Source organism: Anas platyrhynchos, chromosome 4 (genome assembly GCF_047663525.1).
Source record: "Anas platyrhynchos isolate ZD024472 breed Pekin duck chromosome 4, IASCAAS_PekinDuck_T2T, whole genome shotgun sequence".
In the NCBI taxonomy this organism is placed as follows: domain Eukaryota; kingdom Metazoa; phylum Chordata; class Aves; order Anseriformes; family Anatidae; genus Anas; species Anas platyrhynchos.
In genome coordinates this window covers 5,877,292-5,895,984 of record NC_092590.1, presented here as the reverse complement: position 1 = coordinate 5,895,984, position 18,693 = coordinate 5,877,292, and the positions used below count along the sequence as shown (strand labels likewise).

General features: G+C 43.0%; 1 protein-coding gene across 11 annotated transcripts in view; it reads right to left on the bottom strand.

The window, feature by feature from the left end:
• The window catches only part of ARSJ (arylsulfatase family member J), a 180,165-nt gene that overhangs the window by 78,685 nt on the left and 82,787 nt on the right, over window positions 1-18,693 (bottom strand). For 10 of the 11 annotated variants that reach the window (XM_072036888.1, XM_072036889.1, XM_072036890.1 and 7 more), the window contains exon 1: window positions 13,458-13,834. The exons of the other annotated variant lie outside the window; for it this stretch is intronic. In XM_072036888.1, coding sequence (XP_071892989.1) covers window positions 13,458-13,834 — 377 coding nt within the window. Of the gene's footprint in view, window positions 1-13,457; window positions 13,835-18,693 lie in introns of those variants that run through there. 11 annotated transcript variants of the gene reach the window in all.

The window sequence follows — 18,693 nt, the reverse complement described above, 5'->3', positions numbered from 1 at the left end:
TTGTCGAGGTGGTTTGGCTTCCCTTTAGCCTGGTGCCGGAGGCAGGATAAGGGGGAAATGAAGAAAATGGATTAAGTCTGGGCAGCTGAATTGATTGGCCTTGGAAGCAGACAGAAGACTCCAAAAGCACAACCTGGTGGGCCCTTGTCCAGGAAAGTCTGGAAGATGTTTGGGAGGCTGCAGAGGTTGAAAGCTGATTCTGAGACAACCTGAAGGGCTCAAGTTGTGGTGTTATAGTTGTGGGTTTTTCTTCCTTTTCAAATATTTTGGGGGGATAGTGTGAAAAAGGTCAAAGAGGCATCCTGGAGGATGGGAGGAAAATGTTGCAGGGAGCCAGTACTACTACGGATGTGCTTTTCCCCTAGAAAGACAGCATATTGCAGCAGGAACTGGCAACTGGGCCAAGTTAACAAAAGTTGACTAAATTTTAGAAATCTCCCCCACTCCAAACCTGTAACAGCAATGTCCTAGGAAGGTTCACGGATGCAGATGTGCAAATTGAAGTTTGGACAAGTTGTGCTGTCTGCTTGTTGGCAAAAAGGCAATTCAAGAGAAGATTTAGACCAGAACAGATGTGGTAATCCTTATAGTATGCTCTAACCACTATTCCACTTCTCCGCTAGCCCCAGTAAATGAACTTGCTATTGCCCTTCTTGAAAGCATTTTATCCAGCCTAACTTTGTAATACGGCTTTTCATTTGTTACTTCTTTCTCCAGCTATCAGAAAGCGTGCATGGCAAAGCTCAGAGAATTAATTCAGCACATCTACACACTGGGGGAGCAGTCATATACTTTAAGTATTTAACTAAGGTGTTTTTAATCACCTCCTCAGAGATGTCCGTTTAACTCCACTGACTATACAGATATATCGGGCTACACAGCATCCCAACTTTGGTGTTCTTATTTACATGTAAGATGCCCAAAGTATTTGCAATGGCTTGATCACTCCCTGTGGGGTGAACTTGAACAAAAAAAAAAATGCTTTTCATACTGGCAGCCGTTTTATCTTCAACTATCACTGTTTTTCTCACACTAAGCTTTGCATTATGAATACAAAAACTAATGCTTGGCATGAAAACCTGAATTTGAAAACATTCAAAATGTTTTTTTTTTTTCTTTTTTTTTTCCCCACTTGTATGTTCCATATAATGGTTTAAATCGATGATTCCAATGCAGATACTTGTTCTTAATTTACAATTGCCATGAACCTAGCTACATTCACTGTTAATCAGAAAAAATATCCCTTCACCCACAAGCATCCTTACCATCACGCCTATGCTACTCTCATCTTATTTGCTTAAACACACACACACCCTGAGAAAAACACAAACCAGTTAGCAGCTTTCTCCTAGTTAGCAGGGCTGCAAGAGGAACTGTGCACTGTTTTTCCCCTTACATGAGCGGCACCCTCACCTCACAGGGAGGGCTTCCCAACACATAAACACAGGCAACAGTCCCAAGGCCACCAAGTAAGACTCATCCTGACAAACGGCTTATGTCTTTTCCCCCTGTATCCGGTTCTGACCCTAAATACATTCATTATGAAGACCAATAGCTTTCTAAGAACCCACAATGCCATAATAATAATAAAACCCCCTGTGATGTGGAATTATTTCACACAGAAATGCACTACTCTGTTTTTTTTGTTTGTTTGTTTGTGTGTTTTTGTTTGTTTGTTTGTTTTTAAGATGCCTCAGGCTTGGACATAAAGAAAAACAAAACAAAATAACCCACAAACTTAATTTTGCCTTAGCTACACTGACTCACCATGGTTAATGGTAGCAAACCATGTATTTCTGCTACCGAAGCGAGTAGATGTGACTCAGTTACACAGAGAATACTTGTTGAATAATAAAGTGCCATCTTCATATGACAGCTTTTCAGAGTCAAAAGCACTAGAAGGACTTGCACAGAAAAGCCACATCTCAACAAACAAAACCTTTAAATCAACTTATTGCCAAAGATTATGCCTAGTTAACAAAAGCAGTGCAGGAGACAACAGTTGGCATGAATTCAGACCATTTAAGCTCTGGTACACTTCAAGGTCACATTTAACAGCAGCAGGCAGAGCATCAAAAGGATGCTAAAGGAAGCCACTTGCCTTCTACTGACAACGCGGATAAGAGCCTTGGGGTTAGTACAGAAGCCATTAACACGCTACTTGAACTACATTTTCTGGGCTGAAAGAGTCCAAAGTCAGTGAAAGCATTTCTACTGCGAGCATCGATGGCAAGACGGGACTCCTCCATGTGGAGGCTGAAGAGCCGCTGCTGGGCCTGCGACCAACTTGGCCCCACGCAGCCTCACCACCACCAGGTAAAGCAGTGCCCACACTTCAAACTGAGACAGAGAACAAGGCAACAGAGGCTGCTGACAATGGAAACCCCAAACATGAGCCAGGTAATTGTCTCAGATGGCAAAAACATACAAAATATTGAAATCAACTGCGAACCTTAAAACCCTGAGAGATGCTACGAGATGTTTCACTGTCGGAAACATATTACTGCCAAAGGTTGTAAAATGTAATTTGTGACACAGTAAAGACTCAACAAGGCTATAACAGTGCCAAACTGAATTACCTAAGCTCTTAATCTTTCCATCAGACCGCATCATTTACAGCATATACACATCGTATGCCCAAGATGGCCAAATAGTCACGAGTTTATCACAGAGGCCCCTTCTTTTTCATCTCAAACGAGGCCTTGTATGTTCTGCAATGTAAAAGGGCCACAACTGTTCAGTTGCAAAATTAAGAACGAACAAAATGTTCCCTTCGTGTTCCCTTTGAAATGCATTCCATATTGTAACAGCAACAGCGGGGTTAAGAAGAAAGATGACAGAAATAAATCTCACAAATCATGAGGCAGCTCCAATGAAGGATATACCTGACACATGCAAGCCTCTGGGTTTTGTAATGTATATACTTCCTGCATAGGTCTGGTAAAAGTATGGGCAACTGTTCAGACTTTCAGACATTATGCTAAATTTAGTGCTGTTATATTCTTACCAGTATGCTGTGTTCTTAAACAAAACTTTAACAGGGCTGTGATAGTGCTGACTCAGGACAGAGAGGGCTCAGGCTGGTTGTGAGAGCCACAGACCAAACACTCCAGACAATTTTTGTTTTTTCACCAGGAGCACTTAAAGGTAGAAGTAACACTGAAGTAGGTCCTTTTTCTTTCTCTCCCTCCACACTACCCCCAGGGGATGGTTGCTGTGGTACATCAGAGCCACAAAATCCTTTAGATTCGAAGTAACTTGTGGAGGTCATTTGCTCCACCCAAACTTTAGTATGAAACATTCACTATTTTTAAATATTAGAAGAAGAAGTATTCTTCTCAATATTTGTATGTTTGAAAATGAAAAATTTCTATTTTCCACTAAGCAGCATGAAAACTGCCCACATGCCATCACGCTGTGCCATAATGCAACTCATACTTGAGGAACAGAACCTGATGGCATTAATTAATCACATTTTGAAGTATCTTAACATCTTCATCTCTGCACAAAATGATAATCCGAAGATGCAATGCGTACATAAGAAGCTGGAAACTCATAACCTAACAAGATGCATTGCAAAGACTGTCTTTCACATAGTGCCATAAGTAAACTGAGGCAGAAGGGAGTTCGGCTCTGATTCTCTGGTATCTGCGGAGGTTTGTGACTTTAAACAAGTCAAGATTTGTGGGACCTTGTTTTGTACTGCTTTTAATGTCTTTCAAAGCTTCCACATATTGGAACGAACACTTCTATGTTTACCTTGTAAACTTTAACAACCAAATACATTTCTCTTTCTTACTATATGCCTTTTAAACCAGGTACTGCGTTGCTTTTTCCTCCACTACGTGGGGTGGGAATGCACTTTTGGTGCCTCAGATGACAACTGTGATGAACTCTGAGCACTTTCTCCCATTTCCCCCTCCTCTGCAGGCGATGATCCCCCAGGCCACACTTGCTGGTGCCTTCAGCTCAGCAGCCTCCCCCCTTCCTTTGACACCCCTATGCAGGTGTGAGATGCACTTGATCTGAGGATCATGAGCAACCACCACAAATTTCACATGCCACAGCAGTGAGAATGATGCCATGCACGGAAGGAAGTCTTATTTAATCAGGTGTTCAAGTGTAAGAAAAATTAGACATAGGTTTGGCTACAGCACACTGTTGATACTAATAACGTCTATGTTCATGCTTATTATCTAATATAGTCTCTTCATGTATGCATTTGGGAACACAATCTCATATTAAAAAGCATTTAATTATGCCAGATTTGTTTACTAACTCTAGCAGTGCTTTTTTCACACACCCCCCCCCAAAACCTAGTGCTTGATAGCGTGGTGACAGCAGCCTGAATCAATGCGCAGGTGATAGCTGACACAGTTCATTAACGTGTTACAAGCGCAGTTGAACTAGAATCATGAAACATATTTCACTTCTTTCCTATTATGCACCAGCAGGTACAATAAAGTTCCCTATTTAAAACTTTTCTACTTCATCACAGACCACAAAAAGTCAAAAGCCATTTTAGTCAAACCTCAATGGTTAAAACGTCTTCTATATTAATATCTCAACTTTGTTAACCATTAGTTTTATCTTGATTTCTTTCTTAACTGTTCAAATTGCATTTCAGTCTACCAATTTAGATCTACAGAGACAAGCTGAGGTCACCAAATAGATCTTCTGGGTTTCCAGTATGAAAACTAATGAATTAGGTAGCCATTATAAAAAGACTACTGACAGAGAAAACAAACACATCCCACCCACACAGGATCTCCTACAGACACAATGTTTATCTTGTACTATTTATATTAACCTAATAATGTAAGGTTGGTCAAATAACCTCATTCATTCTTAAACATGCATTCTAAAACTAAGCAAACTCACCCCATGGCAGAAAACCTGACTATGGAGCAATACAAATTGAGGCAAAAACTACAGGGGAGCATTGGCAAGTCTCACAGAATTACAATGAGGGGTTAATGAGAAGTGCTACCTACCCACACCACAAGAAACTGTACTAGTCTGGAGTAAAAGATAAAAAAAGCCGTGTGATGTATCATGCAATTACGAGCCAATTGCTTGGGTCAAGCTGTATCCACTATGAAACATCATATTTTAGCTTCTTCTGGAAATTACCTGATTCCACAACAAATTATAAACTTCTCATACAAAAATGAATTCACACCAATTGCTACAACACATGAAAAAAAAAAATCAACTCCCCGAGGTATGAACTAGATTACTATATTAATTCGTCAAATGGAAAAAAAAAAGAACTCAAAAGGTAACCACAAGTTCCATAAATCTGATGGCTTAGTTTTCAACTACTCATCTTTCTTGACATGTGGTAACACAAAACAAATGTTTATATTTTTCATTGATCGCATTTCTGTATGTATTTTATGTGCTTGAGCACATATTAATGAAATATTACTCTAAGGATATGAGATATTGCTACAAGAATGTGCTCGGTTTTATGAGGACTGCTTTGCTAGACGTATCATGAGAACAAAAATTAGAGGCACATTTGAATCAGAGTCAAAAATGATCAAAAAGTTTATAAGATTAAATATCTCCACTACCTTAAAACAATATTGTTTTAATGTGTTCAGAGGCCCTGATACAACAAACGAAATAGAAAATTGATTAAAATCCAGAAGTGCGGAAAAACTCAAAACCAGAGCTAAGACACACACAATTACAAAAGCAACCCGCTGGGTCTGACATTACCACCAGGAAGGTGTCACAAAGTCTAAAAGTAGGCAGATATTTCTCTTCTTTAGCTCATAAATCTGACAAAGCTTTCTATCAAACAGAAAGCATTTTAATTAAAAATTGAAATTTAATTTGTTGAAATTTTCAGTCCCACCTGGTAGTGGTAATCTTGGAAATATTATTTGGATATTACGATGAAGTCTAAACCTTTAACACAAAAGTAAACCCATTTTTTTATGACGCAGCTTTATTCCAAGAAATCCAGCTCAGTTTCCCATATTGATTTATTTAACTGGTCTCATAAAGGAAATGTAACATTCAGAAGTGAGAGCTGATATAACAGCAGTCCACCACTGCCATTCAATCAACTTATTATTAATGGCAACAATATGCACCATCAATTACAAAACAAACTATCAGGAACAATGCTGAATGAGCGAAAATCCCTAATTATTGTAAGCCTAAATTTTCCTTTCAACATCTCTCTTTTCCAGTAAAAAAAAAAAAAAAAGGTTAAAACTTCAATTCAACCTCCTCAGAGTTCTGCTAACTGACAATCAAAGGTTTTGTAGATTTATTTCCAACTATGCTTCTTTAACTTGCTGCACTATGCATCTATTGGACAATGAAAAACGTTGCTCTATTGCCATTATCTAGTTAATTATGCATGTCAGATAACGAACGCTATGTCTGTCTTATACACAGCGGAACAAAACTAGCAAGCATTACTCTGAAAAGAAATGTAAGAGATGCTGCCAGAAAGTGATGCAAGGTGAAGTTACCACAACCGGTACTAAACTTTGTTACTCCCTCCATGTTTTTTTGTTTGTTTGTTTGTTTTTATCTTTACTGTTTGTAAGCAGTTTCCTTTCCAACTCTTTCCTCCAAATGTTCCTTTTTATAGCACATTAGTAATTAAACTGATATGAACAAGCTTATAGTTTAACTTACAGTTTCAGACTACAGAGCATTTCATAAACTGGATCTAATTTTCTGCAGAAATATCTCAGGAGAGCACAGAGGCAGAATGAAACAAGAAAAGGAAGTCCTCACATTTAATTATTTATTCAGTCTCTGTGTATGCTGCATATATATGGACAATGTCATCCTAAGCACAAGATGTAAAACAAGAACATGGAAAAAGATACCTCAACATCTTTGGCAGCAGTCCCACAAATGGTCCTATAAGAAGTTAACAGAAATAAATAACTGCATACCGAGAGAGTTATGAAGGCCTGGGGGGAAAAAGTCTTGAATTTTTTTGGAGAAAAAGAGAATAGGGAAAAAAGGAATTTCTGGGAGAAAAATGAACCAAAACTTTCACAAAGCCTACTTTCTCTTTGAACAGACACTGAAATAATTTGTAGTGTAAATGCTTAAAAGTATTTTATGAACACTTTCCTTCAGAACGCCTTCTGCAGTTAATATGTTCTTCAAAGGAGCCACAGAAGAATATGAGCTGGAAGAGAAGCCTTCCAGTTCAACCCTTTCCTCAAGACAAATACAACTACATTATGTCATTCCTGACATATTTGTCTTGTCTGTTCTTAATGACTGCCAACGAAGAAACTCAGCAATTTCCCAAAGCAAGCTATTCAGGGTTTCACAATAATTACCATTTGAAAGTTTCCCTTATTATCTAACCTGAAATTTTGTTCTTCCTCAGGAAAGCCCCTTATTTCTTGTACCATCCACCATGACACTGAAAACACATTATCTCCTTTTTCTTTGCCTTCTAGTCTTGATCTTAAATCACTGAAGACTTATCCCATCCCTTCTCATTCTTCCCTTCTTTAGACTAAACAACTCCACTTCTGATCTCTTCTCCACAGTTATCTTTTTGATGTATCTGATCACACGTCCATGGCCTCGATCCAACTACGCACGCTGCTCTAGGAGAGCAATGCCCAAGTTTGGGCACGAGCTATGGAGCAGAAGGGCTGCTTCACAGATCCCCCAGACTCCCCTGTTTATACAAACTGATATGATGCCTGCCTTTTTTGTAACCGCACAGCATTTCTGACTTCATATTCATTGCTTAATTCCCCATAATCCCAACCACTCCTCTAAAGTACCGCTATCAGCACAGTTGTTGACCATCCTCTGCTTTTGAAGTTATTCCTCCTGCTCCAACACAGCATCTTACATTTATCACTCCTGAATTTAATTCCACTTTTTTTTTCAGATTATTTCTCTAATTTGTCAAGATGATTTTCAGTATTATTGCAGTCTCTTAATGTTGGCATTTCCTTCTTAGCCGCATATTTAATCAGCACATTTTATTTTATCATCTAGGTTTCTAATGAAAACACTAATCATAATTAAACTGAGGACCAAAGACTGCCAAATCTCCTTACTTCTGAGAAGATTCAGTATCAGGCCGTCTCTTTATGCTTAGGACTGGTCCTAAGGACTGCAATCCTTCATACCTTGTTAGCTACAAAGATAATGGAGTGCTGCTCCCAGTATTTTTTCCTCTAGAACAACAAACTTCTTCTGAATGTGCTTATAACATCAGATTTCTCTCTGCACAACCAGATCGTCAGCTAAATGCATGTGTTGGGAGGTGGAGGGAAGGTGGCCTGCAAGAGCCCTTCTTCCCCACCACAAGAGGCCTTGGCCTTCTCTGGAGGAGAGGTGGTGGGCCACTAGAGGGACCAGCCTCCCCAGTGGGCTGCTGCCAGGCTCCCCCTCATAAACACAGGAGGTAGAAACCACCAGGAACTCTGTGGTGGGACCACGCCACCGTGCCATGGCCATGGGCCCAAGGATGAAAGTACCTGGTCCTTCCTCTGCTTGACAAGTCAGCAATGCCCTGCTAGTTTAGGATTTACCCCCCCCAAAGGGCTCAGAACGCAGGTCTCTGAGACCTTCCATTTCACCCCAGAGCACAGAAGAGAACTTCCCAGTCACCCATCATTGTACGGGATCCTTCTCAGAGCAACCAAACAGCTGAGAAGACCCCTGTGCACCCAGGAGGCAAGGGAAGAGAAGGCTTACCAGAAGCTGAACCTTCAGGACACAGTATTTCTGTCTGCTGCAAGTCAGCTGTACTGCTTTTGAGTCAAAAGGTTTTAAACTTTCCTCTATTCTATTTCTGTTTGTCAAAATAACTCTTAGTTTGCAGAGACATTGTCTTTTTCAATGGTGAACTACGTATAGCTACACAGGCATGCCTACAGGAGTATGCACACTAACAAACTATATATAAATGTGTAATATTTATATAGTTCTCTAACTCACATAAAATTATTGCAATCTATTTGTGTTGGCATTGGATGTGCAAATTCTCAATATTTCACTTTATCCCGAGGGGAAAAAGGATTTATTTCTCCAGGCCTTCCACAGATCTCAACATCTTCCATCCCTACATTCCATCCATCCTGCCGAGCTCATTCTTGAAACCAGCGTAGGGCTTCCATGATTCATAAATACTCATGGAAGGGAGTAAAAGGGAGTTAAGATTCCTTAGTGATCTGTAACCCTGGCTGTGCATCAGTTTCTAACAACACTCTTGGGTATCTCAGGAGCCTTCCTTTGGCCCAAAAGGATTCCAGTGCATACAATGGTCCTTAGGTTACAAGCCTGATGGTCACCAGAAAACCAGGGACCTGGAAGACAAAGTAGTTGTCTGCTGCCTATATAATGCTAAAAAAAATAACGTATGGCATATTATGACTAGATTCCTTCTTTTCTCATGTCTTGTTTTTCAAATTCCTTTACTAAATTAAGTATCATTCCATGCATACAACTACATTGTATAATACCCTCCATAGAACTGGGTCAGCTACCTCAACAGATGTTCACCTAAGCTTATGATCTTTTTGTCTCACCTACTCAAAAGAGAACTCCTTTTGGTTATAATCTTTCAAAATTTCTTTAAAAGCTCTGGGAAACTGTCCACACCGACAATGTTTTCGGAATCTTTCATTTAAAAAGGAGATGACTGTTCGTGATAATATAACTCAACAAATTATCTAAATAAGCAATACCACATCTGATCGCAAGAGATTGATCTTATGCTTTCTATCCCATCTCAGTCAACTCCCTGTCACACATGAATACTTCACTCATGATCTTAAATTTTCCTTCTATGTTATATAATCCTTTAGTGCTCAATAAATCAAGACCATCTTAAACTCTACGGCCAAACACAGACTACAGCAGTGAAAAGTCTCCAAGGCCATTAAGCACAGAGACACAGCAGCTAACTCAAGATGTGCTTCACCAGCAACCTCCTGGGCACAGACCAAATATCCTTGTGCATGCTTGCACCTTTTTCCTCCCATCCAACCGTGGCCACTTGTAAACTAGGACTGAGCTTGGTAGACTCGAAGTCTGAGTCATTACCTTTTGTGTTTTTCTATGTAAATTCCAATAAATAATGTTAATGGACATGCATTTCTTCTTCATTTCTTTTGAAAGACAAGGATGAGTTAAAAATAAGTCTTTTATTTTAGCTGTCTTCTGTACCTGACTCCTGTCCCTGTGGATCATATTGACACTCCATCAGAGCTGGTGTATGCACACACACACAGATTTCTTCATGCCTAACTCAGCGCACTCAGTGCATCTCAGCACTTGTTTAAAGCCAGGCATCCTGAGAGATTCTGCTGGAACCACTGTCCTTACCGAGCCATGTCTATTACTTCTGAGGAGGAAATGAAAAAGAACAATGTATCATGTAACTGAACTGGTCTGGAGGACTTACTTTCGCTCACAGCCTTGAGAGGAAAACACAGCCAGCCTTGCCTTCAGTTTATCAGCTGGTCAGTAACCTCTGGAGCATCCGCAGCCCACTGCCCTGAGCACACCAGCACCGAGCGACAACAGCGAGAAGTGCTCAGGACACGCTGGCCACCAAATTCTCGAGCCAGCAGCAGGGCTCAGGGACAAGGAGCGGCACACGCTAGAGCAGCCTCTCGCCCAGGTCATGCTGCAGCTGCTGAGCAAGGGCTGAGCTGCTTCCCGAGAGCCTCCCTCCCTCACCTCCCTGCCTTGGCCCCGGCGCAGCCTGCTGGGAGCGCACATCACACGTGGCACTGGGCCCGCTGGCTCGCGCCTTTCTGCTCTGCTCCCAAGACACGGCTCAGCTGCAACCCCCTCCCCACGCCCCTACAGACGGCCCAAAATAAAAAGCTGTGCAAGTTAGTCCTGCTGATAGCCTAAAAGCTTTTGATGGGGGTGGTGGGAAGCAAGACATTAAAGTAGGCCAAGGCCTCAAGCCCTGCACGTGAGGAAACAGAGAGAAGCAGAAATGGGCAGCAAGGCAGACTCTCCAGCTGAGGTGCTGTGCTGTAGCACGAAAGGAAAAAATAAAGAGCTAACTCTGCTTCTTCAACCTTCTTCCCATGCTCGCTCACTAGCTTAGAAAAGCTACCAGAAGAAGGGTCTCTTTACTAGCAAAAGCCTTAGAGGGACTGCTGGAGACCTACTAAGAATTTGGAGCACTCAAGTCTCTTTGCCTGCAGCCTAACTTCCACTTGGCAAGGTGCGTCAGTGCTCCCCAATGGCTCCGGTTTACACAAGTCCCTCTGTTTTTTACAGATCAGTCGGGTAACGTTTGGAACACGCCAGGCACGGTATGTGTATTGGGAGGCCTGCAGCATCCAGGTGGGCCTCCAGTGGACTTCAGCCTTGAACTAACACGTTCTGGAATTTAAGAAATAACACCACTTCTCCTGGATTACAAATTTCTGGGTCCTGGCATTTTAATTAAGGTACCTCTACTAAGAAAGCATTCAGAGTTGCTATCGCCAGCATTTATCTTCGGCAAGAAGAGATAACAGCATCCTTCTGGACCTGCCTTGTTACTGCTCTGCCCAAACCTATTAACCCCTCACCATTTCCTCCCTTATTTCTCAGTCGTGCAAGGCTGTCCTTTCTCTCTGCTGCTCCTTTTTCCCCAAAGTAGAACAAGATGAAAAAAAATGTTCTCAGGGTTTCAGATCAGCAGACGAAGAAAATAAAAATGAAGTATAAGCAAATTTCTTTTTTCCTATAAAAGGTTCCAAAACCAAAGCAGGCAGATTTTCAGAATTATTTCCGCCTGACGAGCTGATGAAAAGAGACGGGTTCCTACCGACTGTTAACATATATTTACACACTAAATTCTATTTAATGAAGGATTAAAATAATTATACTGAATTACTGTTATTCCATACTCTGCTTTTATTCTTTTTAGCCCTTAGACAACCTCTGCAGCCTCTAAGAGCCAACACAGTACCCTGGCTGCCCTGGAACCCGGTCGTCCCATTCCTCCAACCGCTGAGTGAGTCACTGCTGTGCAGCATGACATTCCCTTCCTAACGCACTGGTTCCCAAACCGCGGTCCTCAGAAAACTGGCTGACTACATGCTGCTGGCGCTGGTCCTCGCTCCCAACTGCTGCATGGCTTTAAAGACAACCAAGATGCATTAAACAGTATCCTGACATTAATTTCCCCTGTAAGATGTTATTTTAGTTGCTGCAGGGTAAGTATGTTCTTGTGAATGAGCGAATAGGTGTCTCAGAACAACGTCTCTTCTAAGGTACAGTACACGTAATGGGGGTAAGAAAAAAACAAGCATGGGAAGTCTTTCTCTAGATAACATGTCAGCCCTCAGTGCAAATCTCCCTGGTTCAGCAAGTCTGGGAACTAGACCGAGACCAGGAATTATCTCCAGCTCTACCATATGGAGATGCAAGACACCAGGCCAGTTGCTTGTTTTATTTAAACATGTGTTTCTTTTACCAGCAGTATTAACTTTGCTTTGTTCCTGTTTATATTTAAAGAAATGAGAAAATAAACTAAATAACTTTTTTCCTCTCATTTTGTTTTTGTTCTTTTAAGAGTTCCCTGTTCCTGTCAAAGTGAGTTAAGCTAAACAGAAACAAGGCATTCTTCTTCCAGAGCAAATGTGTCCACATTTGGAGTTATTTGGGAACCATTCCTACAGCTCAAACGCATGTTGTTGTCCCCCCTCCTTAATTCTGATTAACGTCCACATGTAAAAAGTCCCTTAGGTTAGGTAACTGGTTGTCTGCTTAACAGACCACAGTAACACACAATTTACCTGAGACAGCAAACCACACAATACCCACCCGCTGCCTTTACCACTTTGGTGAGGCATCTAATTCAGTGGCTTAAGAGAAAAGTTTCTAATTGTCTGCAGAGCAGCAACCGCATCACGACGAGAGTGATAGGGCAGCTCAGAGGATCCCAAGGAAGAATTTGGATTCCCTGCCCTCATCCACACTTGAGGGGATGAGGAACCGTGCCATGAATTCAATAAAGCCCCCAGAGGGAACTGGTGTTAAGGCAAGGTTCAGCGTGCCCAGTGACCCAGCGTGCAGGCTGCGATGTGCAGGAGAAAGCGTAACGCCTTCCCTAACACGGACCCCTCCTGTAAGTCACGCTGCAATCGCACAGCAAAGCCCAAGATGATCGCTTCCCGGTACGAGCAACATTACTTGACCACGAGCACGTATGTTAGCAATGCAGTAAACGTAAATGTCCTGTAACACTCTGCAGGGGTAGCTCACGGCGCCGAACTCTTATTGGCTCGCAGAGTGCCAGTTTCTATTTCGCTACTTCAAACACATCAGAAAGTCCGCTTTGCTGGAGGTTTTTAAGTGAATCGGGAAGGCACCTTTCTGCCCACGGGGTAGAGCAGAGGAGTACCTGACCGGCTGCGACCCCAGCGCCCTGCTCACGAGGGTCGGCATCTGAGCCGGTGAGCTGCACGACGAGGTAGTAAACTTACTTTCCAGTGATAAATTGGCTTCTGGACGGTGTGCACATAGGCTGAACATAATAGTTCTCCAGCTTAACCCCTTCGGCAGCTAGCTTGTCCAGAGTGGGCGTCCTGATCTCGGATCCGTGGTACCCTACGTCTCGGAAGCCCTGATCGTCAGCCAGGATGAAGACGATGTGGGGCTGCGAGCTGGGGGCTCCTGCTCCCGGCTCCTCTCCCGGCCGGCTCCCCGCCGCCTCCGTCCCTCCGGGGCCGAGTCCGAGGCTGTCCCAGGCCAGGTAGCCGTAGGTGAGCAGGCTGAGCACCGACAGCCCGGCCAGCACCCCCACGGCCAGCATCTTCCCCCTGCACAGCCGCCCGGCACCGCCGCGCCCACCGCGGGCCATTCACCTTGGCTGAAGCGAGAGCGAGAGACGGAAGCGAAAAATAATAATAAAAATAATAAAAAAAAAAAAAATCCAAAAAAAAAAAAAAAAAAAAAGGAAAAAGAAAACCCAGCAGCCTCTCTCCGAGGCGGGCTCAGCGCGGCCGTCGCCAACTTCGCCAAGTGCGGCCGCCCTGCCCGCTGCCGGCGGCCGGGTGGGCAGGGCCGCGCCGGGGGTCACAGCACCCTCGGCCCGCCTCCGGCCCCGTCCCGGTGCCCATGGCGGGCCGAGCCGAGCCGGGCCGGGCCGGGCCGGGCCCCGCGGCCTCCCGGCGCCCTCCGCCCGCCCCCTCCGGCGCTGCCGGGCCGCTCCCTCCCCTGCCCGCCTCTCCCCTGGTCCCCCCCGCAGCCCCATCGCCTGCCCGGCCTTCCCCCGGCCGGCCCCCTCGGCGGCTTCGTCCTGCCTCCCCTCCTCCCTTCTCCCCTCTCCCCGCCGCCGCCATCGCCCCCCGGCCCCCTGCTGCTTCCCAAAGCTGCCGCTTTGCCCCCCCACCCCCAAAGGAAAAAAATAAAATAAAATTAAGAACTGTTTAAAGCGTTTCTGCAATCGCCACAAACATCTGGAAGGTATGAAGGTACCGGGTTTGTTTTCAGCCGCAAACCGGTCCCAAATCCCAAGCCCTCCAGTTCTGGTGAGGCTGTGGCAAATGCGAGGAATGTGCCTTCTCAAAGTCCTATCTTTTTCTTTTTTTTTTAATTTGGGTTGAAGTATGAATGTGCTGCAGTTGCAAAATACAACTTCACCCTAGTCCCGAAAGACACTGAAGCAAGCAGAAACTACATTCATGCGTGATTACGCTAAACTGAAGTAAATGTGCAGGTCTGACCTGTCTAACATGAGTCATCGTGACAGGAACAACTTTTACTCAAACTGGATTTTATGAAGCTTTAACTCTTTAGCAGCCGCTTAGACCAAAGCCCGTCACTGCCGCACCTGAGGAGCTCTGGCTCGTCCCCACTGGCACACAAGCTGGCTGCTCTTCCTCCCAGAGAAACGCTTCCACCTTTCATTTCTCAAAACTGACAGATTCTGGCAGGGAAAGTTTGGTATGCCCTTAGAAGTTTACTGCTTCCCACAGCTCAAAGCAATGTCTCCTCAAACAGTCCTGCAGAGTGAAGGAGCATCCCCAAACTCATATTTTGGAATACGAGTGCAGTGCTTACTTGGGCAACAGCTGAAATAGCTTCTCAAATGAAGAATACCTAAATCAGCATTACCATATCCTAAGGGGCAGCATGACATTGTAATGAGGTGTCGAACGTTGATGTATATTCTTTAATTACCTTTAATAACATCGTCTAATGCAAGTGTCTGGATTTTGCCTGCCTAGATGTCTCCACAAATGAAGTGCAGTTCGTAACTGTACTTGTTGCCCTTGTTCTGGAGAGAAAAAAGAAGTCTGTCTTAAGGAACTCTAACTGGGGGTGAATCTAACCGGTTTTGTGCAACCTAACGTGAGCAGAAATGTCCCCACTCTATCATTCCTGGTGCAAAAGAGTTATTCAGAAGGAGCTGAGCGTCCTGCTGCACTCAACAACTCTGCAGCAGGGAGAACGTGGAAGTAAAAGTGGTGATCTTAATGTGCTGTTCAAGGTCTTGTATGCACTGGGAAGGGGTATTGATAAATCTACATCTGCATTGTAAAGCCTACTAAGTTCAAGTCCTGAGGTGGAATGCTTTCTTCTGAAATCAAAATAACTTTACAGCATGTTAACTCAAGCTCCAAAAAAATAGCCCCCAAAACCTTAAACTGAAGAAAACTTAAAACCTTCATTATACTCCAAGGAAATTCCCTTTAAAAGAATTCTCTCTCTCTCTCTTTTTTTTTTTTTTTTAACTCCTGCTTTTCCCCACATATGCAAGACCGAAAGAATGCATATAGAAACCTAAAACTATAAATGGTAAAACACAAATTGGATTAGAATGTTGTTTTGACTTTAACCAGTCCACTGCCAAATGGCAAACAAAATACGTCTTCTTTATAAAAGCTATAATAGCACCATGGATGCTGATATGAGCATCACACTACATGTCTGATAAAAAGTGTTCATATTTTCTCTTAATTAAAGATACTTTACATTAATTTTTAATTTTTGTGTTTTTGAAATTATTACAACACACTTATTAACAAGATATTATATAATCTATACACTATGCCATCCATATAATTATTTGTAACTATCCATACACAATTTCCTCATAGAATCAAACATTTCTGACTCATCCAAAATAAAAGATTGGCAGGCAGCTGTCTAAAGAGGACCACTCCTGAGAAGCTGAGCATCAGTGGGCAGAACTACAGAAGCAAATAAAAGAGTTTGGAATTCAGATTGTTTCTATGGTAGGGGAAAAAAAAAATCATTATGCAGATGCAACAGAGTTTATCTCCCTAAAGACACGGGTATGAGAAGACAGCTTCAATTTTCCAGTCCTGCCTTATGGCAGTGCCTGTTAGCCATACCAAACCCCGTTAGTCATCACCCAAGTGCAGATGAAAACACACGAGGACAGCCTCCGTCAGACATCCCTAAGCTTGGCCTTCTTTTCTTTATCAGCCTGACAACTCACCCCCTCTTTTTGCAAAAACAAAAGCGGGGTTATGCCAGCAAAATACTCTGCTGACCTTGAAGTAAAGAGGCCTTGGAAGATAACGTGCTATTAATATTCCACTTCAGAAAATGTTTGTAGACACTCAGGAGCTGCAAGCACGGTTTATACAGTCCATTCAGGATGCTCAGTGAAAGGAACAGGCGAGTTGTGAAAGCTGTAGGAAGTGTTTTTCCCTTAGGGAAAAAATACAGAAGCTTCACAGATATTTAAACTTGAGTGCAGTGAATACATTAATCCAAATATACAGCAGTTAAAACTGAATTTATTATACCATTAGGAAATGATATATTTTTAGCACTTGTTATGCAGTCTCTGTGTGTATTGAGACCATAAAATTAAGTCAATTAAACATGCACAGGGAGGATGACTTTAGCTGAAGGCTCGTCTGCCATTATCTTCAGTCAAGGTCGGGGCTGTTAAGCATGCCCTTTTCTGCTTCTTTCAGATCAGACTGCCATCTAACCTTTCCGAACCATATATACTTGACACACAAGTATAAGCCAAAGAAGATAGTGGCTTTATAAAGTTAGCTGCAGCTGAAAATTAAAGGAGACTCTTCCTTCAAAGGCAATCACAACAGAGAGCGGAGGTGGCACTAGTGGGGACAGCAAAGGATTAGTCCAGGTGAGGGCTCTGCGTAATGTCCCCATGGGGCTGTGACTCAGAGGGACATCTGTGAGTCACAGCTCCCCCCCTTTCCCTCCTCTCTCTCCGTGCTACGGAGCTGCTTGCTGGAGGACCAGGTCATGTGCAGGGAACAGGGCACCTAAGCGTTTTTTGAAAAAAGTCTATCTTAAAATGAGATATGCCTTGGACAACACATCATCAGAGGGAATCTCGCTCAGATCTTGAGAGGCGAAGGAATAATGGCAAATCAGGTCTTGGGAGGACAGTTTGTAGGAAAAAATAGATCCAAGTGCTGACGCTCCTATTTAGATAATGTTCTAACTGCTCTTTGAACACTTGGTTCAACCTTAGAAGAGTAATCCTTACCCGTCAGAGGCTACGTATTTCTTCTTACCTTCCAGCCAAAGCTGTCAGTAACAAGACAGGCTGCAGTTCAGGATGTGCATTCCACTGCTCTTCCTGGTTATGCCTGAGGCCAGAAAACTTTGTCTGTTTAAAGAACAGCTTTCTGAACTGTTATTTTTAGCTTAACAACTACAACTATAGTAAGAGCAAAGCAGACTTTGGCCTACGCGCAGACAATATTCCTCCTATTTGCCAGAGCAGGAACTGTAACCATGCATTTCCTTTTACCCTGTTTTTTCCTGATAATTCTTTTTTTTTTTTTGGTACACGACATCCTCAGCATACCTGGCTAAGATAAAAGGAGAAAAGCAGGACTTCACTGCGTGCTGCTTCCCAGGTGGATGCTGTGCTTTTTCCAGGGCTCATCGCTGGAAACAGCATATTATAAACATGAGTAAAAACCTGGTGAGTCACGGCACTTAGATCATCCCCTTTGCCTTCATTGGTGGAACCTGGTAATTAATTCACAGATGTGCTACTTGTGAATTATCAGATTCCACCGTGGCTCACTCCCTGGTTTATGATGACATAACCAGATCTTTGCTGTTAACTTTGTCTATATTTAACACAGATTTTCCTCAATTCCCTGCCGCATTTCATAGGCAGAGGTCCAGATTCTGATCTCAGCTGCCTTCAGTGATGTAAATGTGCAGTTACTCAGCTGATCCCAATGCAGTTTCTCTGGAAATTTAGGACCTGACCTTAGATATACCTCTCACAGCAGTCCCCGTAATGACTGAAACAACACTTGAGAGCTGGTAGTTGCCTTCCTGGAGATCCCTCTTTCCTAGTTACGCAGGGCTCGTTATACCAAATGAAACAGAACCAAACTCCTTAAATTCCTACAGTCCTACTGAAACAACTGCTTCTGGAAACAGCAACCGGATGATACATTGCCTAGAGTACTTCTTTAGGAAAAGGGATAGTTTAATAGCAGATGCCAGGAAAAGTCCTCACGGAAAAGTGTCACACAGTTCTCAAAGACATTAGAGATGATGCAGGGCCTCTCAGCTGGAAGGGGCTATGCACCACTGCTTGGTACATACATTTTCTTACCAGTTGCAATTTTCAGACCAGTTACATTTTCTTACTGGTCTGCAAAGGAGCAGCATTTGTTGCATTTATGCATTTACACCATCCTTTCACAGCAAGGGCTTCTTGGTTGCAAGACCAAAATG